The sequence below is a fragment of the Poecilia latipinna genome, unplaced genomic scaffold, assembly GCF_001443285.1.
Source record: "Poecilia latipinna isolate Pla-1442-1.1 unplaced genomic scaffold, P_latipinna-1.0 Scaffold3406, whole genome shotgun sequence".
In the NCBI taxonomy this organism is placed as follows: domain Eukaryota; kingdom Metazoa; phylum Chordata; class Actinopteri; order Cyprinodontiformes; family Poeciliidae; genus Poecilia; species Poecilia latipinna.
In genome coordinates this window covers 31,866-48,604 of record NW_015116022.1, presented here as the reverse complement: position 1 = coordinate 48,604, position 16,739 = coordinate 31,866, and the positions used below count along the sequence as shown (strand labels likewise).

Sequence of the window (16,739 nt, the reverse complement as noted above, 5' to 3'; positions counted from 1 at the left end):
AAAGACCAGCTAGTATAATATGGATCTTTATTTTTTTTGCTATATTTTCCATTATTCATTCATTTGTGCTTCTGCGCTGTCTCCTCCACTTAACAAAAGACAAGTTTGTTGATGTAAAACAGCTGCACTCAATAATCGGCTCCATGTGGAGCACATTTGGAAAGTTCAGTGCCAGCTTATTATTCACATGTCATCAGTGGCTTGGCATGTCTGCTCTTCATAATAACACCAGACCCTGCTTTTAGCTCCTTCTGCTCAAGCCGACGTTCACATTAGATATATTGAACTTTGTCATGGCCTCGCTTGGTTCTACAGTCTGTCTGAGCTGCGGTTTCCATGGCACTCGTGTCAATCCTGCTTTGAACTGGCTCTGCATAAAAGGTCGTCTGAGGACAGTTTCTGCTTGAACGGCAGCTCAGCCGTCCAATAAGGTGATTTTCTGCGATGGATTGCACCGTAGGAAGCCTCCCACCGCTGCCTAAGCTCTTCCGGTTGTGTGTGCAGGACGCTCACGTGACAGCAGTTGGAAAAGAGCCATTTACTCTAACAGAGTTATCTGGATCCCTGCTCTTAACTTGTCTCACACCAGATATTGTTTGAATAGAAAGCGTGCACAACATGCCAACACTCTCTCTGTCAGTTTGTAAATCTCAAAGCTGTTAAGTTTGAAGAATGCTGAAGGGTTCAGGAGGAGTTTAAGACAAATGTGTGTCTTAAAGTTGGCCTACAGTAATGACATGCTCTTTAAATTTTATGTACTGTTCTTTCAAGCTGCTTTACTTTTTTAATGATCTTTGAAATTTGTCTTGCTTAGTGGTTCTCCGGGTTTTCTGGAGGAAAGTTGAATGAGGGCCGATGGTTAAAAGAAAGAAAGGAGTAAATATTCACACACAAAAAGATAGAATTTCTGCACTAATTTCACATAGTTTCAATAAAAAAAACTTGAATATTCCTAAAAAACTTACAATTTTCCAGGATTAAAGATTAAATTAACAATATATTCTGTGACATTACTAAATCAGACACTTATAATTTTTCAGAAAAAGAAATGATTGGGACAAAGTAAAATTACTTCCATTTTAGCTTCAACTCAATTCAGTTTATTTATGTGCACTGCAAAAACAAAATCTTTAGTATTTTTGGTCTAGTTTCAAGTGCAAATACCTCGGTACACTTGAAATAAAACAAAATTAACTTACAAGTAATTTTTCAGTAAGATATAGGATCTGGATTTAAATATATTACAGCTTAATATTGTCGAAAAAGTATTAGTTCCATTGGCAGATTAATTCCCTTATAACATGGGAAAATGTCTTGTTATATATGACATAATCTGCCAGTGAAACATGTATTTTTTCATCAAAAAGAAAGAGTTAAACTGAAAAGAATTGAAGCTGGCAATCACAAATACTTTACATCTGCCATGTTTGATCCAGAAGCAGTGATACAACACAACGCTGCTTCCTCCGCGCCCTCAGTTCCTCTGAACTGGACCGACCCACAAGTCTCTCTGGTGGATATAATCTGACCTGCATCTCTTCCTGTTCCCCGGTGATCCCTTTGTTCTTTGACATCAGTGCGGGCTACACCTTTACTCCGGAACCAAATCAGCTGCACCAACCGGATATTTTTATTGAAACTCAAGCTGCAATTTTTTTTAATCTACTTTAAAGACGCAGTTCGAATGCAAAAAAAATAACATGTTATGTTGCGCTCCAAAGATACACATTAGGATGTATTATATAATCATTAGAAGAAGATGGAAGACAGGAGAATAAAACTGATACTTGTAATTCCTTTCTTCAAATTAAAGGTACATATTTGGTAAATTAAATCTTTTTGTAAGGGGTATATGAGAGCCGTTGAATGTTTCTGTAGTTCACATTCTCATCTGTCACACTGAAGCTGAAATGATGACTGGATGCATTTCATGTAGTGCAGGTGAAGCAAAATGGAAAAACCTTAGCCTTTATATATTGTAGATGAGGAAAAAAACTATTAAACAAATTGGAGTAAAGATTGTTTATGTTATGCTGCTACTATGATATTGCTAGGCATGAAAACATTGTCCTTATTTTGTGGTTGTTTATGTCCAATTAAATAAAGTAGCAGTATATCGACATGGCAGCAATTTTCAGGACATTTCCATCTCCAACATGTCTTCTTTCCTTGAATCCTCTTCCACACACACGGTGACACATGCCTAAAATATATCTTAAGCCATCTCATGTCAGTAGAGCCAGCTCATAGCTACAGTCATATTTGTGCCCAGGCCAAATCCGTTTTAGACTTACATTAGCATTGTTGTCATTCAGTTCCACGTATCTCTTTGATCAGTCGTGTGTGGCTGTTGCTGCGTTTGAGGCTCAACATTTTTTGGTAAATCTGTTGTATTTTATCTGGACAATGTGAAACCACAGCGCAGATTATTGTCGTTAAAGTGGACTCTCTCTGTGGGATACCGTATTGTGTTTCCTTTTTAGATGAGTGTTCTCATAACTGATGTATGCTGCAGCTGACAGACAACATGGATTACTCATTAGGCTTCTGCCAGATTGTGAGATCATTAGTTAAAAGTAGATGTGAGTGGACTCCTGCCTTGATTTCTTAAAAGGTTTGGTAATTTGCTCAAACGCTTGCAAATTAAAACAATTTTATCTTCAAAAACGAGGGCTCTCTCTGTTTCCAGAAAAACTAATTTTATTTTTGATTACATGCATTATGGTGCTTTATTTTCTTTTCAGTTATTTGACGGAGATTAGGATTGCCTTATCTGATGTAGCTTTCTTACATCATACATTGAAGAAGAGCTCAACGGCTGACTGCACTTCAAAAACACAAAGTCTTACCAAGTATTTTTGTCTAGTTTTTACTCTAAGTAACCTACAAGTAACTTTTCAACAAGACATAGGAGCTTGTTTTAAGTCAATAATTTCCTAATATTGATAATAAAAAATATTTACATGAAAAATACACATACATACCCCCTTACAATGACACCTTTTTACTGTTTAATGATTTAATCTCTTGGGGTATGAAATAAAATTTTTAATTGTTTTTGAAGAAAAGAGGAAGGCAGCACGTTTGCCCTGAAGGAAGCAGCTCAAATGAGGATCTTACATGGTGTTCATTGTCTGTATGAGGATTTATGCCTTCCCCAAAACTCTGTCCACGTATATTTTTTCATGCTTGGCAAAGTGGTTCCTAACAGTTTGCTGGCTGTGGTCACTATACTTCTCAATGATTTCTTCTGAGCCTCTGTAGCCAAACCAGCAGATGTTACAAAAGGTTGAGATATTCTCAATAAAAGCAGAATAGAATATTAAAATTATTGAGTCTGAACATCCCAGTTTATTAGACAGTACAGTCTCTGCTAAGCCTTGGGGCTCATAAAGTGAATCCATGAGTCTTAGTTTAAGTGACAGTCCAGAACCTCGCCCAGGTGCTTGTGGGAAAATGACTGAAGTTTCTTGAAGTCGATAGTAATTAGTTTTATTTTTGTCATGTTCTGAAATAGTTAGAATTTTATTTTGCACCAAGTAATGAAGAACTCAAGGACTGGTCCATGCTCCTCTTTGGGCCAGGGTTGTGTCGTCAGCATATTTAATTAAACGCTTGTTTGTGAAAGTTCTGCAGGAGTTTGTGTTCAGAATAAAAAACAATGAAGATGAAACACATCCCTGAGGAGAGCCAGTGCTGGTTGTTGTTTTTTCAGAGTTTTGAATGTAGGGCTGGACAATAAATCAATAACAATATATATTTTGATAGACATATACATAATCAATTCAGTAATTTCACTGAATTCTGATCCAGAACCGTGTGGCATTCTGGGGGATGTAGGAAAGGCTTTAGCTGCTCATCCTCTCTCAGCCAGCTAAGCTAGGTTGGTGGTATCAACTAACTCACTCCATCTTTGGTTGCCTAGCGACAACCTGTTGCAGCAGCAGTTTAAGGTTTAGACATCACGCCTAATAACCTCTTAAAAATATAAAACAACGGCGTGGATGGAACGGAAAAATATGTCCAACATCTCGAGAGGAAACTGTGAATCAAACAGGAAAAGTCATGTCACTAGTTTGGTAGTATTTAAGAGATATAAAACAAAAACCTAATCAATAATAATCGATATCAACTGATATAAACCTGTTGTCATCCAACCCATATATACAGCTCTGGAAAAAATTAAGAGACCTCTTACCATGATCAGTTTCCCTGATTTTAGGAATATGTTTGAGTAAATTGAAGATTCTTCTTTTATTCTGTGAACTTCTGACAACATGTTTCCAAAATTCCAAGCAAAAATGTAGAATTTGCAGAAAATGAGAAATGGCCAAAATAATGATAAAGATGCAGAGCTTTCAGACCTCAACTAATGCAAAGAAAACAACTTCATATTCATTTAGAAGCAACAATAATAATGTTTTAACTCAGGCAGAGTTCAGAAATAGATATTTAGTGGAATAACCACGAGGTTACCGATTCAGACATCTGGGGTTTTGTGTCAGCCGATCCCAATCTGATACAGAAAAACAGCTGAAATGACCTAAAATGTTTCTTTTTTTAAAACACAGACATAAATGCACTTAATTACAAATTGATTTTGTGACTCTGGACAAGTTCAGCACCCTTTAATACACCAATAGCTTTACAAAATTGGTTAAACATGTAAAAACAACTTTAATTTGCAATAAACAATCAAGAAACTGACAAAAACAATAAGTGGACTGTTTTAGTGAAAAATGTAAAAATAAATGGAAAAATTTTTTTTTTTTTTTTTCAAATGGTTCAGAAAATGCAGCTGGGAATTATAAATAACATAAAATAAGTAATAAAGTATAGAATCTGACTGAATGTGGATTGGGTACTTTGTCTCAATACCAGACCTAAAATTTGTTTTCAATATCGGGACTAATACAGATATTAATATTATCTGTAGAAATAGAGATAATATTTAGAAGAATAATGTGTACATTAAATTGGGAGTATAAAATCTGATATTGTAATCCTAAAAATCAATTTTCTTCATTTTCCTAGAGTAAGACTGAAAAAGTAACTCCTGCCTGTAAGCCTGCCACTTGCAGGATTGACAGGCAAATGCATATATTCAGAGGTAAACAGGCTGCGTGAGTGCATGCAAACAGTGAATAAATAAACAAATTCTCTCCCTCTCAGATACACCCACTGCCGAACGCACATCCATCCAAAGCGGCACAGTTTGACTTGGGCTCTTCAAGTGTGTTTCACTCTGACAGTAATTGACAAGACTCACAGGAGTGAGCAAATTCACTTGACATGGAAAGCTTTGGAGTTTTTCAGAATTCCCATCCTGGCCTTTCCAAGTGCATGTGTTTCTATGTGCGCAGGAGGGGGGATGGCGGAGAGGTGGGGAAGGATATGGCTCCGTTGTGTTTCCTGTGTCGCAGTTTACTGTTTTTTAGAGCAAGAAAAATGGGCTTATGTAACGGTCATGTGATTTAGCCAGAAATAGTGGTGGGGCTACAGCTGCTGCCTCTCCTCCTGCAGCTCGGTTCCTTGGCTTTTGGCAGCAGCCAGACAGACACACTGCGCACTGCTCCTGCTAGCTCAGAAAACAACTTCTGCTCTGTCCTGTACACGAAAAACATAAATCCCATGATGTAGATTGTAAGGATAAGTCACAGAATGTCGTCTTTGCAGAACTGCAAGTAAACAAACAAACATGCTCATACATGACATTCAGTCAGGGCAAAAATCTCATGAGTTATGAAATAAGCATACAGGAAGGTACTTATGAACATGGACACATTTATACAACATTATATTAACACAATGTCAACTAAAGCCTGGGGGAAGTAAACATTGCATTGGGGGTCACTGAGGTCACAATGCCTCTGCGTATCTTTCAGTCTGAGCCAGCGCTGTGTTGTTTTTTTTTAATGTGTTTTATTTCAAATATTAAAAAAAATATCTATACATGTGTGTGTGTCTTCATGCATGTGTGCATTTGTGAGTGAATGACTGTGTTTGTGCATAGGCAGGAGCATGCCTGTGTGTGGGCGTACGGTGCTCAGAGGCTGGCGGACGTGTGGGAAAAAAGGGATTGAGACGCAGTTATAGAGGAGAAGACGAGTGAAAAGAGGAGGAGGAGGAGGAGGGGAGCTGTACAGTGAAGAGCTAGTGGAGCGGAAGGAAGCACTCTGAAATGGGAGATCATTGGGTTTAGCTAAGGGCTAGGCAGGAGGCAGGAGGGATTCTCGCCATGTTAGCATCACTGTCAGAAATAGCCGAGCTGCAGCCAGTGCCCTGCTTCCACCAAATCCCTCATGCTATTTACTGTATAACGCACTAGCAGTCATATATGGTTGGTAGCATGAGAAAAATAACTAAGTCATTTCATTTTCACAAGGATGTTTATGAATTTTCAAATAATTTACGTTTTTTTTTTTTTTTTTAATTCCAGGTGATTCTTCTCCATGATTGTCAAATATCACTTTTTTTCATAATGCGTCATGTGAGGCCCAAATTCATGAGGTCTGTTTGTTCTTTCAGGTCAGCACAACTACCTGTGCGCTGGCAGAAATGACTGCATCATTGATAAGATCCGAAGGAAAAACTGCCCAGCCTGTCGGGTACGGAAGTGTCTTCAGGCTGGGATGAACCTGGGAGGTGAGCTGCTTGAAATTCCAGATTTGCTCTGTCACATGTCAGCACCTGAGGAAGCGTGAGTCTGTTTATAGGGAGTGATAGATATGGAAAAGTAGGTCTGGCTGTAGTAACAGGAGGCCTAGAGATGCTGAGTCATTAGATGTTCATGAGGTTAAATCACGTCTACTGTATTTCATGTTCTGATGAAGGCTCAGTGTTGAGTTTTAGTAAAAATTACACTGTTTAAGAAGAGTCTTGATGGTGTGTTAGGGCGATAGAAAGAAAAATAAAGAAAATTATTAGAATAAAGTCGTATGAGAAGTTGAAATAATAGAAGAATATAATTACAATATGGGAATAAAGTCATAATATTTCAGGAATAAAGTTGTAAAATCATGACTGTATTTGATAAAATATTAAAATAATTCATTTCACTGTGGTATTGAATGAATTAGATTTTTTATACTAATACCAAGTAGATAAACTCACTCCTTTTCTGGTACTCAATAAAATATATAAAAAGAAATCGATATTGCACATATGAGTTCCTGAACATTTTTGCAAAACTTAAATTCTGTTTTATGTACCTGTAATATTTCTTGGGTGAGTTTTCATTGTTCAGAATTAAAAATAGTGATATTGGAGCAATGAAGCATCAATAACGTAATATTTCATTACAGTTATAGTTTAAAAGCCACATATTGCCATCCCTTCCAGTGGAAACGAACAGGTGTAATGAATTTTAAATAAACTGCACTCATCCCGACTCCTGACAGCAAGAGAAAGGAAAAATCAGAAGTTTGATCTGGCTTACAACTTGCTAAGTCAGCAAAAATACTTTACAAGTTGTACCTAAATTGTGCCTTTGACATAATTTATAACACTTTCATAGCATTTAACTCTGGTTCTTGTGATTGATTTAAAACATATCTTAGAACATACATGCTCTATAATATTCTCACCTGTTAAAATCTCTGAAAAGGCTTTAATAATAATGTAGCTCCTTCTCTTTACCTCCATGAAAGTCTTTTTTCAATAAAACATATCCACTAAGGTTGGCGTTCGAGTATAAGCAAGGCAATCCCTTCAGGATTTTGCAATTTATTGTGATTTTCTTTGCAATTAAAATCACTGATTTTGCAGTGATATTTTAGAAATGTGAGTGGTTCAGTAAAAGTAAGAAATACTGCCACCTGCAGTCTCTTAAATTTTTTCTTTTTTACAATTTTGCGGAAAGTTAGCAGTAAGCTCATATCAGCATACACTAGCGTGGAAAAATTTGGAAATTTGTTGATTTTGTGTGAATTTCTGAGATTATGGAATCGTGAAAAACTGGAGAGATTGACTGGGAGATAAATGGAAAAAAAAGAAGAAAAAAACACTGTTGATAATCAACCATTAAAAAATACTGAGGATCCTCCCAAACAAAGAGTTAAAAAAATGAAAATAGGCATTAATTTAGAGTAATATTTCTAAAGTAGATTTATTAATAATGACTCTAGAAAACCTGAACCATCTTAAACCTATTAGTTATTGTACACAAAGAAAGACGAGTGTTAAAGAGGGTCCTGAAGCAGAAAACCAATACCAACAACATGATCGGTTTCAATACCAGTCAGTCATAAAAAAGCTTTTGTAATTAATGTTTAATATGCAACAGGATCAAAAGTAACACTGTATTGTTAATTATTTAACAATTAAACTATCAAATGGCAGTACACCTCTAGAGTTCATCTGAATACCACCAGTCACTGCTTGAACGTTCAGGAACTACCAAGAAGAAAATATTTCAGAATTTAACTCTCATGATTCAGAATAAAGTCTGAATAACAACAAATGACTGCTGAGTTAAATAAATACAACACAGAGAGGTCAGTTTCCAACTGAGGTGATAGATGATGAAAACGTATGAGTTATTATGAAAGCTCAAAGCGGATGATGAATGAGTCCATATTCCATCATTTTAGCAGCTTTTTAATCCATTGAATATGTTTCAAGTTGCAAATAAAGAGATAAACAAACTAGAAATCTCAGCAAAGTTTTTGTATTAATACATATTGTGATTACTGCAGCAGTTAAAAAGTTGAATGAGAAATAGTATTGTGCTCAAATTGTTATTTTTATTTTTTTTTTTTTAAATTGTAAAACAATCTAACCCAGACTTGACAACATATGGTGGATATAAAACATCTCCTAAATGTCTGGTATGTTTTTTTATTTGTTTGTTTTTTATTTTGAGATTTTAACCAGGTCTGAACATTCAAGATTATTGGAAATCCTTCTCCAGTTATGACTTTCCTCACAGTTATTTGGTGAAATAAACTCACTCTGTCTCAGACATGGAACATAATCAGTAAAGCAGTCAAATTACCATTACTGTTAAAGACCAAAATACGTTTTCATTTATTACACATTCCTGTATTGTAAAATGTGTGAGTGCCAGAATTTCACAGCTTCTTCTCTGATTTAATTGGTGGATGTATTTTATTGATACAAGATAACAGAGGTAAACTTAATAAATTCAATTATGGAGTTCAAAATACATTGAAAACTTATGCACTTTAATCATGAGCTGACATTAAAATGGATAATTAATTTGACTCCAGGGAATTTAAAATAAGCTTTTTTATTGATAATTTTAACAAGCTAATGTTCTTGTTAATGAGAGCTTGAAAATAAGTGTGGATGGAAAGTTGAGGATCAGCTCAATAATGTTGCATTTTATGAATAAATTTTCCAATAATATATTCTCAAATATGACCAGGCTGTCCATAAAATCACGAGTTCAAGCAAAACTGAATTATTTTAAGAAATAAGGAATCCTTTCTTGGAATATGTACTTTATGTGATAAGCAAAGTTAAAAAGTTCCACACACACACACACAAAAATGTTATTTATTGATATTTGGATGTTTTTTTTTCTTTTTTTATGTCTTTGCTTTTTAAATAGCTGTGATCTCATAATTCCAGATTAAAGCTGAAATATGCAACCGTCCTAAAAAATATATTTTTTAAATATTTGTTGAAACTATCACCATGTCATGACAGTAAGGTATGACACAAATAATCTGTAAAAAAAAAAAAAAAGTCAAGCTCCACTAGCTTCTCCCAGTGCTAACTAGAAACAACCAATCAGAGCTAGGAGGTGGGTCAAACTGTCACAAAACAAAGATGTTAAAAAATATATATTTTATAAAAGTTACACACTGCAGCTTTAAGAAATGTAGCCATAAATTCTCCATTAATATGGTTGTTTTGTTCCCCACAGCACGGAAGTCTAAAAAGTTAAAACTGAAGGGAGTTAACGAGGACCTGCAGAGCTCCAAAGATGCCCAGATTGCCACAGGTGGCGTTGGGGGCGGCTACCTGTCCTCGGAGAAGGAGCTGAGTGCCAGCGCTGCCAATGCCCTGGTGCCCCACGGGCCTGGGGTGCTCACACCTTTTCTGCCACCCTCCATCTGCAGCGTGCTGGAGCTGATCGAGCCCGAAGAGGTGTACTCTGGCTATGACAACTCACAGCCAGACACAACTGACCACCTGCTGTCCAGTCTCAACCGCCTGGCTGGAAAGCAGATGGTACGCATGGTGAAGTGGGCCAAAGTACTTCCAGGTTAGTGACCAGCAGAGGTCTAAATACTGCTTTTGTGCAGGGATTAGAAAAAAAGACTTAAGAAGCGCTCAAAGATATTTTTAGAAAATCTCCTAATTTCATGTATTTAGATTTTTTTTTAACAAATGTTGGCAGACTTTGGATTATAGGACGATTTAGATCGTCTGAGATCTAAATCGTCCTATTAATACATTTTAATAAATGTATTCTAAAAATATTTTCCCTTGAGGGTAAAAATGTTATCGATATTGATTAAAATGTGCCATTAAAGCTGCACATGTTACTTATAAAAATATTTTTTACATATTTGTTGAAACTGTCACCAATTCCTGACAGTTTGCTATAAGACAGATAATCTGTGAATTATCTGCCTTTAAGTACTAACTAGAAACAACCAATCAGAGCCAGGAGGAGGGACATAGTGCTGTCAGTCACCATTTGTGTGGCGCTGCTCATCCTCCTTTCCCTGCCCAGTTTGCTTTCTGCTATGCAGAGAATGTCATAAATGTTAAAGATAGCTACATGGCTATTGAAGAGGGCAGATAAATGTTTTTCTTCTAACAGTAGGTTGATTCTGCCTTTAATTGAGTAGTAAGTACATGAAGTTGATTGACAGCGCTAAGACCCTCCTCCTGGCTCTGATTGGTTGTTTTTGGTTGGGAGCAGCAGTGCCATTTCTTCAGATAACAACAGCAGCTCAGGAAGGAGATGAATAAGATCATATTCTTTCTAAAAGTTATTACTACTATTAAAGCATGAAAATACTTTTTTTATGAATCCATCAAATAAAGAAATCATATCACAGATAAAAAGTGTTTGATTATGAAAATTCAGTACAGTGCCTTACCTTCTCAGTTGTTCATCTGGCAATCCCAAAGTTCAATATGTTTTATTGGAATGTGATACAGAGGCAGATATAGGCAAACTATTACATAACTGTAAAGTGGAAGGAAAATAATTCATTGTATTTAAGTAGTTTCTGATGCAGCTCCAAGTATTTCAGGCTGCATCTTTACCAGCTCTGAAAATTGAGACTGAAATGTTTTGCCCATTGCAAAACAGCTCAAGCTCATTCAGAGTGCAAATCAGTGCTGGACTCATCTGACCAGACCCTCTTCTTCTTCTTCTTCTTTTTTTATGTATTGACACTATCACCTACATTCCTTGTGCCAGACTGGAAACAGGGATTCCTGACTTTTGCAAAATGTTTTAATGCTCATTTTAAGGTTTGTTTTGGCTTTTTCGAAAAAGAGTTGATCCGCTAAGAGGGAAAGTTGTTGAATAATTTCAAACATTTACCTCATGTGACTGATTTAATGTTTCTGCTGTTCGAATCATTAAAATTTAATTTCTTACTATACATCTCCACACAGCATTACAATTACAACTTGTCCGATAGCTAAACATTCCTGAAAACCTGCCTCCATTTCTGTGACTTCCTGTTCAATACAGCCATCCGAAACATAAACATCTGAAGAAACTACGCCTTACCTGGTTGATTCACTCCAAGCCAGTAGATGGAAACACACTTAATTTTCAATTTCTTTTCTTTTTCCTTTTTGTGACATTTTAAAAGTCTGCTCAAAATTTGGTGACTTATAAAGGTGAAAGCTTGCACTGAATTTTGTTTATGGGTATCACTTTAAAAGGAACTGTCTTTTGGAAACCATGTATTATTTTCCTTCCAAGTCATAATTATGCACCACTTCATATTGGTCTATAATTTAAAGTCTCTCTAAATTACTTTTGGGTTTGTGGTGATAATGTGATAAAATGCAGAAGAGTTGAAAACTTTTGCATCTCTCCGTATAAAAAGATAAAGTTCCCAGATCTTTTCTCGTTATCCATTAAAGATGCAGCACTGCTAGTTTTGTCAGAGCCCACAATTTCAGTTTTGAATATTAGGTCAGGAAAATATTCTTCAAAGGCTCAACAAGATTATAAATGAATCCTATTTCACCGTTAAATAGAATCAGGATTAGGCTTTCCAAACAGAACTCATTTACATGACCATTGTCTGTGTGGAAGATCTTATTCAATTTTATGGATAAAACCGCAACCTAGAATGAGAAAAATGTTTGGAAAGAGATAAACAAGTTCCTCTAAAATCCCAGTCAGTGGCATACGTATGGAAAGGTGCATCACAGGTAGGTCTTTGAGCATGTTTAATTTGCTGTATTGCAAATATTTGATACCTCCAATGGTGTCTGCTTCTATATCCGGAAGTATAAATAGAAGCCAGACAGAAGGGTCAAAATGAGTACCTTCGACTTTCAGATATGCCACAGTCTGCCCTCGGTTCAGACAGAGCACACACACAGAGGAGCATGAACCAGTTATGCCATTGCCAACAATGTGTGTCTCTCCTACACTTGATCTGTTCAGGTTTTTAGAGCTGCATTATTAAAAACCCAGCTGCTTTTTAAAAACTGCTAGGCTTTCTACACTTCAAGATCAATTTAAAAGTAATAATTTTAAATGCCTTCAAGCCATTCGACAAACCGTTTTCACAAACCCCCTCAAATAAATGCAGATTGTCACGTATTTAGATGGAAATATTCCCTCAGCCTCTATAAGTCACTTGTGCGTCCTCACTTGGCCTACGTTTCTGCATGAGAAGGAGATTCTTGCCAGAGTTTGATTGAGAGTTTGGCAACTTTCCTCTTTGACTATTTTTGGAGCTTCATACACAAAGCGCCAATAACCAGAGGCCTTGTGGGATTTGCATAAAAAAAAGAATGGGTGAATACTTGTCACTGGGTATCTTGTCAAAGCAAACGCTGGTACAAATATGCACACTTTAGCAAAGATAAACAGTGTGTAATGCAGTGACTTCCATAAACACACACATACAAACTCTGTGTATTAAATTAGGTTTTCCAAACGTATTTATCTCAGTTTTAAGTGATCTCTGCTTCCTTTAAACGAGATGTTGCCCTATGATGTGTGTATTATGGTGTTTGTGTGCTAGGTTTCCGGGGCCTGCCCATTGAGGACCAAATCACCCTGATCCAGTACTCATGGATGTGTCTGTCCTCCTTCTGCCTCAGTTGGCGCTCCTACAAACACACCAATGGTCAGATGCTCTACTTTGCCCCGGATCTCATCTTCAACGAGTAGGACCGCACTTTTATGTTGTTGTTGTTGTTTGTTTTAGAATAATAAATCTCAACAATTACATGGGGAATTGCTAATGATTTCCGCTGGAATTTAGTTTTATCTCTTAAAAAGACAGTTTGCACATCCGGAGCCTTTGATGGTCTCATGTTGGAATAACTCCAATTTATTCCCTGTAGGATGTGCAATTCGCCAAGGCAATCCACTGTCCACTGAGCATTAGACTCCTCAGCAAACTCAATTAAGAGGTATTAGACATTAAGGGCATTAGAGTTGGCAGCACTGAGACCCATTTGACCTTGTATGCTGGTGACCTTCGAGACGAGCCAGACATTCCTATCCTTATCCTGCTCTACTGTAAATCAATTTATTACTATACAATAAATTAGGAAAACACTTAATGTTTTTTCAACAGATTTATCTTTTCTGAGATTATATATTTTAAACATGCATATTAAATGCAAAGCTGTAAAAACGAGTATTTTCCCTTTAATTATTTCTTCTGTTATAGTTCCTCAAACTAATTTTAAAACAAGGCTAATATAAGCTGATGAAAAAGAAGTCCATTTTAAATTATTGTTTTATTTATTAATGGGCTCCATTTTTCTAGCACACCCAGGCCTGATTACTGATTGATGTCCTGTGTGCTTTCTGACTAAATGAGGCAAAATCAGCAACAGTTTGCAAAACTCAACAACTATAAAAATAACAACCTGAAGAGCAATAGTGTGGTAGGTGTGTGAAAACAAAATGGATCCTGCCCCACATAAAATAATATGTTGAAACATTTTTTGTCATTGACAGGCAGTGCACTGCAAAATTCACCAAATCCTACTAAGTATTTTTGTCTACTTTCTAGTGCAAATATCTTAGAACACTTGAAATAAGACAAAACTAACTTTCAAGTAACTTCTTATCAAGTTATAAATACATATAAAATTTATGAAAAACAAGTTTCCTGTAAGTTAGTTGTGTCTTATTTCAAATGTACTAAACTAGATCAAAATTACTCTGTAAGATTTTGTGTTTGTGCAGTGTGAGTGTCAATATGGCTGATTTTAGTGCTTTAGCATTAGCTTCTGCTAAATACCATGTTGGTATAGGGCTTTAGCATTAGCAGAACTAAGGTTTATGATTAGTTCTTTAGAGTTAGCACAGCTAACTTGTTTCCAGATGCTAGTAAAGAAAGATGATCATAGATTTATTTTAGCTTTATTATATTTTATCAGTATATATTCTCCATCAATCAAAAAGTGAGATTTAATTTTTAATATCCAGTTAAAATACATTAATTAAGCCACACTTCCCAATCCTGATTCCCTGAAAGCAATTTTAGTCCAACAAACTAAGATAATTCGAAGCTTAAATAGCATAAAAGTTACCAGTTGGAGGTACATTATATCCCCTTTGCTTGTATTAGATTATTTGTTTACACCTTTGTGTTATTTCTTTAATATGTAAGTTTTAACTTTATCAGTGGTGAAATTCTGAGGGTCTCTCCAGAACCATGGATGAAATTCTTTCATGAAAAATGTTCAGATCAACATGAGTCAGTGATTATTGTAATGCACTGAAAGCAAAGAAAGAATCACAGAATTACAGAAAAATTAAAAATGGAGAAACATTTGCTCTGTTTTGATGGCTAAATCTTTACAGGTGAAGATGATCAAAGCATCTGAACAATAGGCTCCTTAATATGTGTTAATTGTGTGAAGAGGAAGCTTAAAAGCTGCTGTTAGTGAGCCTTTAATCTGGTGATCATTTAAATGTTATGGAATGGATCAAAGTGCAGAATAGTAACCTCTGCAGGCTGAAGAGGAGGCTCAGTCTGGGTCATGTTTAAAAGCTCCAGCTAATAGCTTGTGTAAGTCAATGTCAATGGGTCAGTTTGTCCCAGATAAACGAAAAAAAGAAGTGGCAGAGCAAACATTGCTGTAAAACAAGCCCACAAACTGCATGCCTTTGTTTCTGTCACTGTGTGAATTTTTACAGCAGTGGTTTTCCACACTGGAGCGTCTCTGTTCACTTGATTATTTGCCAAGTCAAACGCATTTCATTAAGAGTTTTGCGGCATTCTGTCAGATGACTTAACAAACTTTCATGCTATCTTCTAAAGAGCTTCCAATCACTATTTCTCCAGGCTTTCTGAAGATCTGTAGAGTTTCTGATTGAAATGCAACAACATTTTCAATTTTTTGTCCAGTACCTGACTCTTGTTTTAGGGAGGTTTTTTTTTTTTTTTTTGCTTAATCTTTTATTTTATTCTATGTCTATTGGACCTGAAAAGATCCGCCTGATACTGCAGAAGTGTAACTGCTCACTGCAATACGAGAGTCCAGAATTCAAATAAAACAAAAGAAGAATTAGATCAAATCTAATATTCTTGAAAAAACTATTTGTAGCAGTTTTAGTTTAACTGCTAAGAAAATTCACTCAATACTTTGTGGAATTGTTTAATAGATTAAATTATTTCTTGAGTGAGTGGGAAGGCAGGAAACTATTCCAGCTGGGAAAATAAAAAGCTGTGATTGTGTAGAATCGCATTTTTAAACATGCAGAGCACAATTTTCAGTCATAGCGTAAAAAAAGAACTGCAAAACAATTAAATTACCAAAAAAAGTAAAACATATATCTACATATTGTGGTTTCAAGATAGTTTAATACTTTAGCAAATTAAAGACATAACATTTTCTAGTTGCAGTTAATTTTTGGTAATAAAAATATGTGAAATGAAGCTATTTCTATGATTTAAGCTGACTCATTTCACTTATTTTTGTGAAATGAGTCAGATTCTTTCCTCATTCATCTTCATTGAATGTGTTTGTGTACCTGAACTTTTATCTATAGATGTGTTCAGAACCACCTGTTCTCTTACAGTGAGTCAGTCTCATTGGCAGCTTATTATTTGTCTGCAGAGTGCAGAGGACATGCAGACTGGATGCTGAGAGTCACATGGTTTCTGTTTAACCAAACTGGATTTCACTGCTTTCTTGAATTCAGTGACGTTGATGCTGATTAATGTGCAGCAGAGTTTTTCAGGTCACTCATAGCCTTAGACAAACATTGGGCCAAAGTGAGTCTGTAATTTGGCTAAACCCACTTAGTCTGCTGGTAGGAGAACAATGTCCACTTGTCTTTACAAACTTTAATTCACATTGGCTCATAAGGCAATTCCTAATTGTTGGACTGAAATCTATATTTGATGGAGCATAAGTACTAAAAAATCAGATCATCCTTTCACATTAAACTCAAAGGAAGACTGCATTATTTGTGTTTGTCTCTAATTTCCATTGCACAATATTCTTTTTACTTTAAACTGGCTGATATACGTGTTTAAAAGAAAAAGCAAATCTCTGGATAAAACAAAGAAAACAATCAGGTCTGTCTG

The 16,739-nt window shown here is 35.9% G+C and overlaps 1 protein-coding gene across 1 annotated transcript in view; it reads left to right on the top strand.

Moving 5' to 3' along the window:
- Positions 1-5,993: 5,993 nt before the first annotated feature.
- Positions 5,994-16,739, top strand: part of LOC106940898 (mineralocorticoid receptor-like) — a 32,924-nt gene continuing 22,178 nt past the window's right edge. Inside the window, exons 1-5 of the mRNA XM_015023770.1 lie at positions 5,994-6,062; positions 6,214-6,340; positions 6,529-6,645; positions 9,893-10,234; positions 13,206-13,350. Coding sequence (XP_014879256.1) covers positions 5,994-6,062; positions 6,214-6,340; positions 6,529-6,645; positions 9,893-10,234; positions 13,206-13,350 — 800 coding nt within the window. The remainder of the gene's footprint in view (positions 6,063-6,213; positions 6,341-6,528; positions 6,646-9,892; positions 10,235-13,205; positions 13,351-16,739) is intronic.